We start from the raw sequence: 16,415 nt of genomic DNA, 5'->3' as shown, positions 1-16,415 counted from the left end.
AATACAAATACATGTATTACTTCAAACTGCCTTTCCCATACATAAATACAAATAACACATATTACTTCAAACTGCCTTTCCCATAGAAAGTGATATTCATTGGAACAATCTTTTAATTAATCTCTGACTTCAATATGTGGTTATCTTATTCTGAAACAACCATATTGTCCTGTATGGTCGATGTTTCATCAACACTAATATTTTTCATTGGGAAAAAAGGGTCTTCAAAGGCAACATGGTTGATTGAGAAGACCCTATAGATTTACAAGTCCCACTATGGTCACTGCTGTACTTTATGACCTTAAGCAAAACATTTAACCTAGCTTCATCCAGAGAACCAAGCTGCAAATAGATAGCAAAAGCTCTTGGAATGGTTAACCTAAATTGGAATTTTAGTCACTTCAACCACGGAAATGTGGCCCCATATTCTCAATCTCATGCTCCGACTCAAAACCATCAAATTCAGATCTTATATTTGGAGGATGCCATTTAAATATAGTTGGCTGTTAAAAATTATTGCTTGTGAAAAGATGGAGTATTTAACATCTGAAAACTTGATTTTATTACATAGCTACACAGTTAATGGTCCAAGTAATCAAAAAACACTTAAAATCATACAGTTTGATGTACATTACCTTGTGATACTTACTGCTGAATATCTATCGACAAGTAATAGTCATGACATAGAAAAGTATGGGGAAAAAAAAATATAAAAAAAACTTTTAGGGGGAAAATAAAACAGTGTACACTATACATAAGTTATAAACCATAAATACTATTTAGTTTACCATAATAAATACAAAATCTATTAGAACCATATACACGCTCAAGATAGCTCTTCTTAAATACTGTAATATTTTCTGTAGAATTTACATGCAATGAACACTCATTGCACAGATCTGAAGCCTTTCTTAACTTGGTCTAATCTTGGTCTCAGTGAATGAAGGTTTCCATGTAATGCTGGTCTCAAATGGTAAAGTATTGAATATGACCTGAATAAAAATAAGTTTTCTGGTGTGCAGCTCCATTTATACATTTTTTATACAATGTAACAATCATGTCAATTTGAATGCTGTAGTATGCTTTTACAAAAGTGGAACACCTTAAAGGAACTAAAATTATGAAGAATGGGAAAATATAAAATATATCAAGATTCTAACTTTATCCCAATGAAAGTTATAGTTTGTCAATGTAGTTAGTTCCACTCGTGACAGACCAGAAGAACTCAAGGCATGGTCTGTTACCCGTTGTTTGTTTCTGAAGTGACCAAATAGCTTGGGATATTGCACATAAAAGGAAAAAATTGAATAACCTATTTAAGATATACTTTAAACCAAATATAAACATAAAAATGCTATTTATTACACAATGTCATTGAAATATAAACCTAAATATAATGTAATAACTAAAAATCAAATATTTTATCTTTATATGAATGAGTTTTAAAACCTTGCCAGTTGTGAATTCTCAATACATAACAGCAGTGATGTAAGTGGAGCTGTAATGTTGCACTGCTCATAAAGTTGGTGCTGAAAATACTAGTATTCATTCTTGCTTTGCCGATGAGATATTTATATTTCTATGTGTAATCAAGTATTATTATATGCTCATTTTTTTCCCCGTTAACTTTACATTGTGAGAATCATTCAATATTCCTCGATACTGAACACGCGCAACAATACACATATAGCATTCACGTGAATAAAGGAACTACTTTCTTTTGTAAATAAACAATGGACTCAGACGCCAGCACTTTTGATTTGTAAACAAATCATGTACACTCGCGTAAGAGGCTCTTTATGTTGTGGTTGTTTAAATTTGTTTCTGAATGAACTAAAACATGTTTCGTGGACTGCAAAAAAACCCAGCTGTCTTGACATTTTGCGTTGATACAATGTTACGGATTTAGGCTAGCTACATTATATAAAAGACGAACTATTATGTCCTTACAAATAACATACAAGTGACAAGATAAGAATGGCAAAATAAAACATACTTACAGTTTTACATCCTGAATTTCCTCAAAATGTTTTTTCTTAATTCTGCAAATCTGAATTACATGAGCCATGTCATATGTTTTCAATCTGGATTACACATTTCGAAAGTGTGCTGTAATTTCGATGATAAGTGCAACTGCATCCTCCTTACTGCACTCAAATTGAAATACACATTAAATTCCATAGAGTCTTTTTGAAAATTGCAATTGAAAGACTTCATATTTTTCCCACGTTATGATTTCAAAACATTCAATGACAGAAACAGAAACACATTTGCAGACATAAACACGCTTCTCCCGCGCCACTTCAATCCAATGTATTTCATGTATTTTGCACAGATGAATCCAGTCCAAAATCACAAACTTTCGTCGAATCGAAACAAAATACCAAAATATATTCACTCCAGATCAAATGGAAAAGTCATTGCAATGCGCATTCATTCACAATATGACTGCAAATTTCAATTTTAACTAGACACGCCATTTTCTTTCAAAAGTTATGTCGACCGCGCGACTAAGTTCAAATTTATCTGGGCGGAGCTACGTGCGCATTAATAATGATGTCATTTTGTAATGTCAAATCTGCGCTTGTGTATTTAGTTTGGAATACGGCATTCATTCATTTACGTTATTTCTTGTAGTGTATTTTGTTTATATAATTAAACCTTAGGTAGAATAAAAAAATGAGCATATAATGAAAAGGTTACTGCATTTGTATGGGAAAATATGAACTCGTTTTGTCGGAAGGATATGCTGCACTCACAGGTTCGTGCAGTATTCATTCCGAAAACTTGTTCGTATTTTCCCATACAAATGCAGTAACCTATAATTAGTATTACTGGAACCAGTATCCGAACATTTTGTTGCTTTCAAGTATATCTGAGTTTTTATTATAATAAAAAAAAACCTACATTGTAAAAAATGTATCTCTGTCCTTTCAATCGTGATCTACTACTGATTTTTGTAATTTCATTTTCTTTTCAGCTTAGCTGAAATAAAGAGATTGCTCAGTTAATGACCACTGTCCTCTCTACTGTCCACAATGGTTGCTACAGCTTTGAAATCACCATTACATTGAAAATTTCATATAAAATACCACAGTTTTTATTACTCTGCTAGCATGGTCTCTAAACACGATGGTATCTGTAAACAAAAGTAGGACCTGGTGGTTGGCAATGATACATGCAGAATGAGAAAGAAGTGATAACAGAACCTTATCTAAGTTAAAATGAGAAAATAATGACTAATAACAGAGATGATTTTGCTATTTCAATTGGAGCTAACGGTCAGATCTAATTTCTGTTAGCAGCTCCAGAATCTGTAGCTGGAAATGTCCCAATCCTGTCTGGATGTCATCTCCATTGTATAAATGCTTGGCAATGCTTTGAAGTTCATTTAAGCACAATTCAGCATTTCAGATTATTCAACCCATATGCACTTTCAAAGAGCTGACAAACAGGTAGACAGCTCCATTTTCATTGTGACAGCTACATATTCTTTCTTAATTTGAAACATTTTTTAAAGAAGCTATTTGTATAGTTGACAATATATATATATTGGTACAGATAAAACCAACTGTTTTAAACTGCTTGAAAGCCCTGAAAGGTGTCTTTCAAGAAGTGCTTGGAATTATCTGATTTAGCATGAAATTATGTTTTTGATGACTGTATCTAATAAACTGCATCCTGTTTTTCATGATATTTTATGTCAAACATTTTTAATAAATGTTATCTAGTTTGTAACAGTACAGAATATTCTAGTTTGTTGTCTTGTTGCTGTGAATTTTCCTGCAAATGATTCCTATCCTTCTGAATGTAGCAAAACTAATTTGATGTGAAAATAACTACAGGTGATATTTGACCACTGATCACCTTGATTTCAATAATAACCATACAAATCAAACAGAATATTATCATGATGTAGCCTATATTTGTATTATCTTAGATGAATTTGTTGCCTTCAGAAACACAGCCTCATATTGAAGACATGTTATAAAAAGCTCAGGGATTTTACCCAAAGAAAACTACAGCTACTACTAATCAATTTTTTTGTATAATTACATTTCTCTAAAAATACTTATTTCATCACATTAACATTTGTAAATAAACTCCAGTACGTATTGAATTTTTTTGTCTCTCCCATCATGATATTATACAAAGGGTAAAAACTCTTACCTATTACTGCCACCCAAGGTGGCTACCAGTTGATTAACAATTTAAGATTAGCAATACTTCAGTGGGGATATCTGCATTAGCAGGGAGGAATGGACAGGTTTAATAGCAATGTAATCAGGCAAGTATTCTCAAAGGAGAAATAATTTACTAAACAATATAGTTTTCCTTCAAATACATTCCCTAATCACATTAACATTAGGCAAATAGATAACTGCAGGAGAAAATGCATAGGCATCCAACCTCTGTCACTAGCATCCTTAAATGGAAGATTGAATTCCTCATTAGATAAACCACTCTGTTAATATGATGGCAGCACACACAGAAGTCGCAACAATGTGACATCAATGCTCAAATAAGGAGAAAAGTGTGACTTTTCCTTGTAGGGTTTGAAGTGAAATTAAATTAAATTTTTTTAGGGTTTTTGTTAGGTTTTCTTCCTTTTTTTTTGAATTTTTTTGCGGAGGTTCAAGACACAAAGCAGTTACAAGATTATATCCATGGTGAGCATAAAATTTATTAAAGATATGATAAAGTATGCTTTGAGTTTGCTTTGAAATAAAATGAAAATTAAGTGAAAATCAATCAATAATAACAATGACTAGATGTTATTAATTTGCATAATTCATGCATTTCTTGACCGCTAGGCTAGCCTGACAAAAATGCTTGTACAAAAAATCATTTTTTGTGGGGTTGGGGTAGAGCTGTTCATCATTATTTAACATTTCTAAAACTTCGTATTTACTTTTCCTTCAGCTGTTTTGGGCATTTTTTTATATAGGTTTCTAAGGTAAAAATTAAAGGTTTGGTTTTTTGACGCTTCTGAGGTATATTTCTAACCCGCTTACTTTAGAATAAACTTTGAGTAAATTCAGTAAAAGTGCTAAACCCACAAACTTGAAGATATGGTGCTGGAACACCTCCAATAGACCCATCAGATTCCATTCATGTCTCTGCAATGCTAGATCTTTGAGAGAAAAAAACGTGTACATGCCAGCTAATGGATTATATCTTTGATCGAAGCATTGCGTCTGAATAAGAGAGCTATAATCTCATAAGCAGATATCCACAAGATGCATATCTGATCCATTAACAATTCAGAATATGCACAGCATATTATCCACTACAGCCACAACCTTTTTTCTGTCTTAACTGAGAGAGCATGGACCAGGTCTTGTATCACCTTGTATCATCTCTAAATGTTTTGATGGAGGAGAGAAAGCAGATGATAACTTTTTAATTTATTTTCTTGCACAAAGAGGCAGCCTACTCTAAGATATGAAACCAAGTTGTGTGGTTAGGACCATGTAACCATTTGATGCGATTAGGACCATGTAACCATTTGATGTGATTAGGACCATGTAACCATTTGATGTGATTAGGACCTTGTAACCAAGTTGTGTGATTAGGACCATGTAACCAAGTTATGTGATTAGGACCATTTAACCATTTGATGTGATTAGGACCATGCAACCAAATAGTGTGATTAGGAATATGTAACCATTTGATGTGATTAGGATTATGTAACCATTTGATGTGATTGGGACCATGTAACCATTTGATGTGATTAGGACCATGTAACCATTTGATGTGATTAGGACCATGTAACCATTTGATGTGATTAGGACCATGTAACCATTTGATGTGTTTAGGACCATGTAACCATTTGATGTGAACTTGTGCTATGGGTGCACAGAAAGGGCATGCAGCTCACAAACCATTATGTCAAGGTTAGCACTATCAAAATGGGTGTCTTGTAAGACAGAAGTTTCAACGAGGTTCTGCCTATCAGCTTAAAATCAATTGAGTTCAGTCAAGTCAAAACCATAAAAGATTCCACAAGGAACAGTGAGTAATTTCGGCCTATTTAGTTCAATGCTGGCCAGCAAATCTGTCATGGTCTATATTTGCTCTATCTGATCATGAAATCATGGAGTGATATCTAATGACTGTAACAGGAGCTAACCTTGTCTCCTCAAAAAGCCAGAGAAAAAAGTTAGCAAGCTGTGAGATTGAAGCAATCAGAAGGAAAATGTTTTTGTCCCCGCATAACTCACTTTCCCTGAAAACACACCACCACTTCTCCTTGTATGTTTGCAAAAATAGAATGCCTTTGTATTCTGAGATTCTTTCCATGATTCAAGGCTAACAAGAGCCAAACCTGAAAAATTATCTGGACAAAAGAGAAACGTGATTGGAGTTGCTTAAGCTGGTTGAATTTTCTTTGGATTTTTCTGGGGATGTCTACTGCAAGGTCACTCATACATGATTTTTTTGTCCCATCTGAGCAGAGCTACCAGACCCATTTGGCAAGTCTGGTCCCTGATTTTCTGAATGACTATCAGGAGTAGAATAGATGAGGTGAAGGTGTGGCCTAAATTTTCATTCCATACAACTGTGAGGATAAGAAAGACATGGGTGGGCATCCTGTAATTCCACCTAAACACAAAAAGATGCCCCCAGCATGTGCAAATCCACTGTGAGATTGATGGGTGTTTCTCCTAGAATACTTACCAGATTGCATTAATGTTAGGGAATAAAAGCTAGACTACCTTCCAAATGTAGCCCTCCCGAAAGATGAAAATTCATCTTTCCTGTCTATATTATACAAAGGTCAATAACTCTTCCCAATACCAACCCTTGCCACTGACAGGTGGAGCTAGTTTTAAACTGAGCAGAATATAGTGAACAGGTTGCTTGCAATGCATGGAGGTTGAGAGGGTATTCAAATAATGTTTGCATTGCAGGGAGGTTGATGGGTAGTCATGTAATGTGATTGGGTACATATTCTAGAAGAAACATTATTTACTGAAAAATTTGCTTTCTCCTTCAAATATTTTCCCAAATCACATTAATGTTATGAGAACAGGTAATAGCAGCAGGAATCTTGAGCATCCTACCTATACTGTGGGTGGCAACTGAGGGAAGATAGCTGGATTCCCCATGTGTTGGATAACCCAATTTCCTAACCTGCAAGCAGCACAACTAGAGACAATGTGGTTTACATCTGGAAAGAAGAATTCAGTGAAATCTTATCAAACAGAATTCCAGGTGCAACCAGCAAAAGCTGTTTAGGTGTCCATCTGGAGGCTGTGCTAATGTCAATTGGGTCTGGCGCTACCTTTGCAACTGAGACTGAGCCTACCAGAGCCAGTGTGATACTGTGGGGTAAATCTTGAAGATCAAAGCTCAAAGAGGTTGACTGCATGTGCCAGCTGTCGGCCTCAATGACATCTCAGATACAAACATTACAGTCAAAGTCAAGGCTCATTTGGATTTCTCTAATTACTTTATCAGAGATTGTCATGAGATGAATATTCTGGTGAGATGACACAGTATGCCATGCATATTACCCACTTCAACCATACTGAGATGACCTGAGGGGTTATGTCCTCTTTCCAGTGTTTAACTGGAAGAGATGCTTTTGAGTTCAAAGAACTGACTCAGCTTGCTTCTTATAAAGCCTGAGAGTGTGTACCTGACTCCGTTTGAATTACTTCTTGGAGAGATCATATGATGACCTTCTAATTGCCCACTAATGGCAACCTATTACTGGTGACAAAACCAGGCTGTGTTATAAGGACCTCTGAGCAAAACTGAAGGTAGGCTGGGTCAACCGGTAATACATATGACTAATTCACGCTGCATGGTGAATCTAATGCTATCAGGAAACAGTTTTTGTGTGAAAGGAACTTGTGATATCCTGGCTAAAGGCATACATTTGTTTTAATTCAGCCATGTCAGAACCCAGGAAAGATTTCATGTGGGAAACAATTCGAGTGATTTAGGCCTATGCAAATCAAAGCTAGCCAACAAGTAAGAGAGGTATTTGTCATGACCAAGAACCTCTCTGTCATGATGACAGAAAGTCAAGTAAGTATTCATAGCATCAACCTTTAAAATATGACAGTATTGCCCACCATCTGTATTGGAGGTTGGACAATTAAGAATGCGTTTGGAAGTACAGAACAGCAGCTGGCTGGAATGTCATTTAGCTGGCAAAATGGATCAACCATTTATCATGATCTGTAAGCTTCTGCATGCAACAGAATATGGCGTCATTCCATTGTGAGAATTTCCTATCGCCATACTGGAAGGAGGCACAGAATAATGGTTAGCAACTAGTATGGCCATTTGTGGTGACGATGGCTTGAAACACACATCAGTCAAATCAGAATCAAACCAGTTGCATCTTGCCTTAAAGACCTAAAGTGCAGACATACAGGGGACTTATGCTCACTTTGCTGCCTAAGGGAGGATACTCTCCAATAAGCTCCCAACCACTATTGGAGGTTAGCCTAACGTTGGGAGAACACTTTTCCAGCAAAATAAAAAAAGCATTATTAAACAAACATGATGAAGAAGTGTATAACAATTCTCATAATGAAAGACACAGTGTTCATGCTTCCCTGATCAATCTCCTTAGCACAGACTCCATGAAGATAGTGGTCTGGTGTCTTATGGCCCTTTCCTGGATAAGATTCGCCAGAAAGGTGGTGGTGGGAACATCCACACTATGGTGATAATTTTATATTTTTTTATATTTTTTAATGTTTTTCTAATTTCACGTTGTTTGTTTTTGTAATAATATTATTATGTTTCTTATCTTATAGATGTTGTCTAATGTTGTAAAGTGCTTAGAGCTTCTAAAGATTATGCACTATACAAAGTCCTCATTATTATTATTATTATTATTATAATGGAAGACAATTTCAAATGGAGACTCAAAAGTGTGGCACTATGAAAAAATTGTATCATGCTTCACATCCATCTTCTCTTTTCCTTGATTTTCTATCAAAGGATGGAAGACAACATCACCTCTAAAATTTGCAAATGTTACATGGTGTTGTAGAAGTACATTTTATATAGATGAGGTAAGACTTAAAATTATTTTGGATGATATAAAATGAGGAAAAAGCTGGGAATGAACAAACCCAAAATATGAAAAATCAACAATGACACTTGTAATATCACAAAATATAATATTCAACTAAGTCTGTGATTCAAAATTACAGCAGGCACATGAGATGGTATCACATGGGACTTGCCAGGTTTAGGGCTATTCCAGTAAATAATACATGGGACCCAGGGAAGGCACTTTAATTTCATGTATTCACCCATAGATGAAATTTAGAATTTTCATTTTAATATGAACTATATGCAATCAAAGTACCCTGACATATTTTTAATTTGACGTATTCACCCATAGATACAATTTAGATTTTTCATTTTAATATGAACTATATGCAATCAAAGTACCATGACATATTTGTAAAAAAAAATGCCTTCCCTGGGTATCATGTATGTTTAAATGGAATAACCATTATCAATTCTTTGTGGACATTAGAACATCTAAAATTTCACCACAATCATGAATGGATGGTACAAGATTCTTGAAGGACTCTAAGAAGCAATATAGGATGATGTTACTATTTCAAGATAAAGCTTCAGCTAGTGCCACTGAGCTGGGAATAAGGGGAGGTAATGGGTAAGAATATCTTCCTTTGGTCTATATGGTATTTAGACAAAAAAGAAATTTTCATTTTTCTGGAATTGCTGGATTCCAAAGGCAGTGAAGCTTATATTCCTAGAGTTAATGTGATCTGGGAACATATTCGAAGGAGAAAGAGGAAGACATAAACTTCAACCTTTTTAAATGTCAAGAATATGTACAATGGAATAATTTGCTGTGCTGCTGAACCAACCTTTTTCTTTGTAAGAAGTTCCCTCTCGGTGTCTCTTCTCTTCCATTCTTCTGCAAGAGCCTTCATGTACATCATCTCCTTTTGCTTTAACTATGTAAAAGAAAAAGAAAAATATCAGCTATTTTTCCCCATCTAATGGCTCTAAAGATATATAGCAGGTAAAAAGGGATATTATTTGCTATCTTTACAAACCTGGACTAGTCAAAATATTGGGGACAGAGGCAGGTTAGATAAGATGAACCGGATGTTACACATGTCAAATTCAACTAAATATATTGGTCCAGGTATGTGAGGATACTTACTAACCAGCCCGGACAATCTGGGCCTTTCAGTTTAGTGTTGTTTCCACCTGGCTGCAAGACAGTCAAAGTGCATCCCAACTATGACAGGCTTCCTGCCACAAGTTAAAAAAAAAAAATTCCAGACCTTTTCCAGAGCCAAAATAAAAACTTAATTTGATAAGTTTATTGACCTAATGCAGTGGTTCCTAAACCTTAGGTCATGACCAAAATAAGTGTTGTAAGGACATTTATGGAAGGTCAACAGTATTTTTTTATGTCAGCAAAACTTTTTAAAAAATTGGAAATGGGGTCCTGCAGCTCAGAAAAACTAATTTTTAGTGTCGTGGCCTAAATAGGTTGGGAACCACTGACCTAATGAGTAAAATGATGGCATTGACTTCTCCTGTGCATTTAGTAGCTATATGCACCTGGAGAGGTTGTGTTCTGCAGTAACTCCTCAAGAGCTCTGAATCCTCTTCCTGATTTATAGATCCATGTGGGAACCCTGAAGACAGTCAGACTTTTAGGTCTCACTCATTACATAACTAAGGCACTAAATGTCATGCACTCGACTTGCCTTTTCTTCAAGATGGTTTCTCTGGCTATTCTAAACAGAAAAATTTACTACATGCATGTAGTATCATGTCCTTAAGTTTTAAGTACTAGCGTTCCCATGTGTGCCAAAATGGAAGCCAGTGATAGTTGTTTGGAAAAAATATGCACTAAAACCACGCTTTCAAAAGTTTTATGCTTTTTTTTAATTTTGAAAGTTTGATTACCTATAACATTTTTTGATGATAAATGCCAATGGTCCAGCAACTTTTGTGAAAAGTGTAAGCTTATTTACATCCTTAAAACATCTTTGTGCCACAATTGTTTTTAGCTGTAAGCCAAAATTTTCCTTCTGAATCATATATTTAAATGTTACTTTCTGAAAATCAGTTTTTCTACAATTAACTTTTTGGGCAAATTTTCTGCATAACATCAACACAGTGCAATTTTTGCAAACTTAGTTGTGTTGCTAAATTTGTAAAAGTTGTGTGATCCTAATAATTTCTGATTTATGGTACAACCCACCTGATTCTCAAAGACACGCTCCTGTTCTTCCTTCCACATTTCTAGCTCTAGGGCTGCCTTATACTCAACTGTCTCTCTGGGTTCCTCAGGGGGCTGTGGGACTGAGCCCCCCTTGAGGTTCTCTGCTATGCTCTTGGTCTTTAATAAAAAAGAACAAAAAAAGCTATGACATAAGTGTAACTGCCTGGGTAGTTAATTGCAAATTCTGTACAGTTTTCTAATGTTAACCCAAAATTTATAATCTACCTGTCACTTCAATATGATGTAACAAAGTATAATGATTTCAAAAAGGTAATTCAAATTTTAATTTGGCATCTTGAAGTAATGTTTTTGCATCAGGTGAGCAAAACTAGATAGTTCACCAACAATGAGTTAAAAATAAAACATATTCAAATTATTAAGATAAAGGAATGTATAACACTGACTCAGTCTCTACTATACGGTACGAGTTCCTCGAAGGAACTGATGCTCTACAGTCTGAAAAGAATATTCAGGAATTCAAGATAAGACCATTTCATCCTTTTAAGTGCTTAGTTTTGAAACAATATTATTTTTGAGCAATATGATAATCTGATTAGCTGCTGTGGCAGCCATAATGGATGTAAGATAGCAACACTTTCATTTACAACATTCTAGATATCATTAGAAGTCATCTGATGACATACCCCACTCTAACATAACCATCCAATCAGGAAAATTAGTGACAAGATTTTCAATATCTTCATTGTGGCAGCAGTACTAGATGTTTCTGTGACACCTTTTTCATTCAGAACCAACTTGATATCATTAGAAGTCTTCACTGAAAACCTTATGTCAATACAATTGTCAATTCTGGTATATTTGCCTTAACAAAAATTTTAAGATGGCTGCCATGGTGGCCATACTGGATGTCACATTAGCATCATTATCACTCAGGACCAACTAGACACCATAAAAAGTCATCTGGTGAACAGACCAATGTCAATATGACTTTCCATTAAGATTTACAAGATGGTTGCCATATGTGGGGTAAAATAGGCACCATTCTAAATCAGGAACAACTTGTATCATAAGAAGTCTTTACTGAAAGTTTTATGTTGATATGACCATCCATTGTGAAGTAACGATAACATGATTTTCAAGAGGACTGCTGCAGTGGCTATACTGGATGTCCAAATGAAATTTTCAGAAAGGACCAACTATAGATAATAAGAAGTCTTCTGGTGAAAACACCATGCAATTTATCTTGAAGTCAGGAGGAGTAGCAATAATAAGATTTTCAACATGGCTGCTGTGCCATCTAGGACCAACTAAACATCACAAGTCTTTTAGTGAAAACCCCATCATAACAAGATTTTCAAGATGGAGATATGACATTTGTTTTGAATGATTACTTCAAGTTGTAATATTCAGATCTGATCTTGCAAAGAGTGCCTTAGGATACCCCAACCCCTGACAAATTCTAAAATGTAGTTAGTTGCAGAATCTTTACATATTAAATTTTAGTCCAAACAACACTGAGCCTAATCTACAAACAGTTTTATAATGTGTAAAACAAGAGTCACTTGAAGGGACTGATGTTCTACCATCCAAAAAGAATTTTCAAGAACTCAAGACTATTTCTTCTTTTCATCTTCTCAGTGTTGAAACCATCTTCACCAATAAGATTTTCAGCTCTGATGCTGTTGCTGTCATAACAGATAAAATATCAGCCAGATTTTCATTTAGGACAAACCAGACATCAATAGAAAGACTTTTGGTGAAAACCTCATGCCAATATCGATAACCATTCTGAGGAAGTAGTGACAACAAAATTATCAAATGGTATTGTGTCAGCCATATTTGGCCTAAGACTGGCACTGTTGCATTTGGGACCAATCATATATCAAAACAATTCTTTTGCTGATAACCATATGTCAATATGATAATCAATTCTCAATGCGCAGCTGTAATAAGATTTTCAAGATAGATGCCACAGTGGTCATAATGATTGTCAGACTGGCATAATTCTTTTTTTAAGATCAACCAGGCACCATGAAAAGTCTTGTGAAAACCCCCTCAGTATGACTTTCCAATTTCTTTTTTATTATCAACCAGGCACCCTGAAAAGTCTTCTTGTGAAAACCCCCTCAATATGACTTTCCAAATTCTTTTTTAAGATCAACCAGACACCCTGAAAAGTCTTCTTGTGAAAACCCCCTCAATATGACTTTCCATTTAGGAGGAGTACTGATAAAAGTGTAATCTATATATTACTAGTATAACTATTTGTAACCCTACTATGCTGAGGCTACAACATCATAGGTAATATACTACATGCCAAAATTACAGTACACTATATGAAAAATGTCCATTTATTTTTCACTATAACCTGCATTTGCAGGACTAAACACTTGGAAAAATGTGCATAATCCATGTGGATTAGAACCAAAATACAAAAACAAAACATACTGAAAAATTATTTAAATTCAACAATCACTTTACCTAGTCTATATGTCTAACTTTTGCTGAATCATCCTGAAGTCCACAAATTCTGTCCTCAACCCAACTGCTGTATTGCATCACTCGCATATTCTTCTTTACAAATTTGTAAAATGTTGTTGATTCGTCCTTTTTCTGATTGGACATATTTTGAAGTTTAAACAGAACCATTTGCACTAAGAATTTTCACCCACATGTTAACCCGTAAAAGCCCATTTTGCTTAATATCTGGCACCATTTTCTTTAAAAGTACAGAATGGTCTTCTAACTTTATTTGATTATCATTAGAATGACTCTGAGAGGCAAAGTTTCATATTAGGAAAGTACATGTGGCTCTTACACTATTCTTATGCAGCAGTCTTTCTTTTTCTCAAATTTTTATGATGAGTGGAATTAAAGATATAATAATATAAATTACGAACACAACTTTTAATTATTTTTATTTCATTTTTTTAATGTACCAGAACAGCATAATTCGTTAACAGGCAAGTGTAAGACGTAATTTGGTGAAAAATTGCTTAATGATTGTGATTCAAGCATAATGGTTGGCAAGTATGCATAAGATATCTTCTGGTGAAAACTCCATGACAATATGACTTTCAATTCAGGTGGAGTAGCAATAACACAACTGTCAAGATGGCTGCCATAGTGATCATATTGATGGCAGATCTGCATCATTTTTTTAAGGACCAAACAAACTTTGGGACGACAGTGTGTGTCATATCATCATTTTCTTTAGGACCAAACAAACTTTGGGATGACTGTGTGTGTCATAGCATCATTTTCTTTAGGACCAAACAAACTTTTGGATGACTGTGTGTGTCATAGCATCATTTTCTTTAGGACCAAACAAACTTTGGGATGACTGTGTGTGTCATATTTCAAGACAATCCTCCAAGTACTTTAGGAAAAGTAGAGATAACAAATGTGATAATGGATAGATGGATAATGGCCAACCCACAAGCCCTTCTGGTCTCTGACCAGCAGAGCTATAAAAAAAAGGACTAAAGATTTTAAACAAAATCTTTTCATTCCTGATGGCATCACCATCCCTGCAAAATGTTTTGCTACCTGCAGAAACATAAAAGAACAAATTTTATATACAACCAATATCATTCGACTGTGTATGATTATAGCTTTAAGAAATATAAAGGTTTCCTCACCCCTGAAGATTCTTGCGCTACAACAATCTGCTGAGTTGAAATTGGTCCCCAGTCCTCAAGGCTAAGTACAACTGAGATTTCTCCTGCCTGGTGCGGTGGACTGCAACATGCAATAAAAATCGAGGATGGCAATATAACAATAAAGATAAATGTTATATATATAGAGGATGGCAATATAACAATAAAGATAAATGTTATATATATATAGGATGGCAATATAACAATAAAGATAAATGTTATATATAGAGGATGGCAATGCAACTATAGGATAAATTATATTTACCAAGAACGGTAACATAACTATAAAGATAAATGTAATTTATAAGGATGACGAGATAAGCATTAAAACAGATGTACCTGTTTTCTTATATTTACCAAATTAAGAGAATTTAACTCTTCCCTAAGAAGGTTAATTATAAAAAACTAAATCTGGATCAACTTTTTGTACCAGCCTAGATCATATATATCCAGAATAAAATTTTATCTTGTTTCTTATTTAAAAAAAACATCAGTACTACAAACAACACATTATATGCTCACTCTGTGTTTAAAAGTTCCATGTGTAGAAAACTGCCATTTTTGTGCAGCAACTTTTTTCTTTGTCACTATAATGTTGACTTTTGACCCTAAAATCAATGCACTTCTTTCTAAGCCGTTACAAACGATAAGCAAAGTTTGGTCCTGGTATGTTATTTAGAACTAATATTGCTGCATGGAAGCCATTTTTCTTCATTTTGTCAGTGACCCTGACCAACAACCTTTCAACCAAGAAATCTAAAAGTATCTTTCTTATGCCAAGTGCAAGCCAACCACAATGAATGCATGCTATTTTATGCTGGAGAACCAAAGTTATTGCAGGAAGCATTATCTTTTTCTTGTGAGTTACCTTTTTTTCAAATACCAAATTCAACAGGGTTCTTCCCCAGTCCAAATGCAAGTTTGGTAACTGTAGATGTTGAACAATTTACTTATTGTCCAGAAACGAAATTGGTAACAGACAGATGGACATGATCACAAATATGCTAGATTCAATGGCAAGTGTATAAAAAAATTAATTAAATTTTAATCAAACACAAAAAAGACAGTCATGCAAAATGTGCTGGATATTTAAAATGTGTGTGCTCATGAAATCCAAATAGCTTTTCCATGCTATAGCTATAGGGTCAAACTACTTATTCTAGGCAAGCAGTTCCAATCTGAACTTGTTATCAAATTATTAATTTTGTTTTTCTGAATGCTTGTTATATGTATGTTTTGGGTAATTCTTTTCCCATGGGTTTTTGATGTTCATCACCAGAATTGCATGTTATTACTTCTAGTCTCGGAGAGTTTAACACACTTTGAATCTGGCCGTAAACATATGAATTCTCTGTGGAGTGTTTTTTTCTTTTTCCAAGCAAAGAGTAGAGAATTTTTTAAAACATTTTGGGAAGAAATCTTCTAAGTTAGTCCAATAACAAGACACTTGTTTTGCATTTACAAATGCAATGACTGTTTTGATCTTCAAGAGGAAAATGAAATACTTGAGGCAAATCAATTTATTAATGTAAAATTTTTTTTGT

At 34.6% G+C, this 16,415-nt stretch overlaps 1 protein-coding gene across 2 annotated transcripts in view; it reads right to left on the bottom strand.

The window, feature by feature from the left end:
• Positions 1-16,415, bottom strand: part of LOC149800631 (centrosomal protein of 120 kDa-like) — a 90,842-nt gene that overhangs the window by 17,523 nt on the left and 56,904 nt on the right. For both annotated transcript variants that reach the window (XR_016420538.1, XM_089954627.1), the window contains exons 13-15: positions 14,854-14,953; positions 11,231-11,368; positions 9,873-9,962 (exon numbers count right to left, since the gene is read on the bottom strand). Coding sequence is in view for 1 of the 2 variants with exons in the window: in XM_089954627.1 (XP_089810753.1) it covers positions 9,873-9,962; positions 11,231-11,368; positions 14,854-14,953 (328 nt within the window). In the remaining variant the exon portion in view is untranslated. The remainder of the gene's footprint in view (positions 1-9,872; positions 9,963-11,230; positions 11,369-14,853; positions 14,954-16,415) is intronic.

Source organism: Sinohyriopsis cumingii, chromosome 4 (genome assembly GCF_028554795.1).
Source record: "Sinohyriopsis cumingii isolate HCF-2022 chromosome 4, ASM2855479v2, whole genome shotgun sequence".
Classification (NCBI taxonomy): Eukaryota; Metazoa; Mollusca; class Bivalvia; order Unionida; family Unionidae; genus Sinohyriopsis; species Sinohyriopsis cumingii.
The sequence above is the reverse complement of the archived record's forward strand: the minus strand, read 5'-3'. Positions and strand labels throughout refer to the sequence as shown.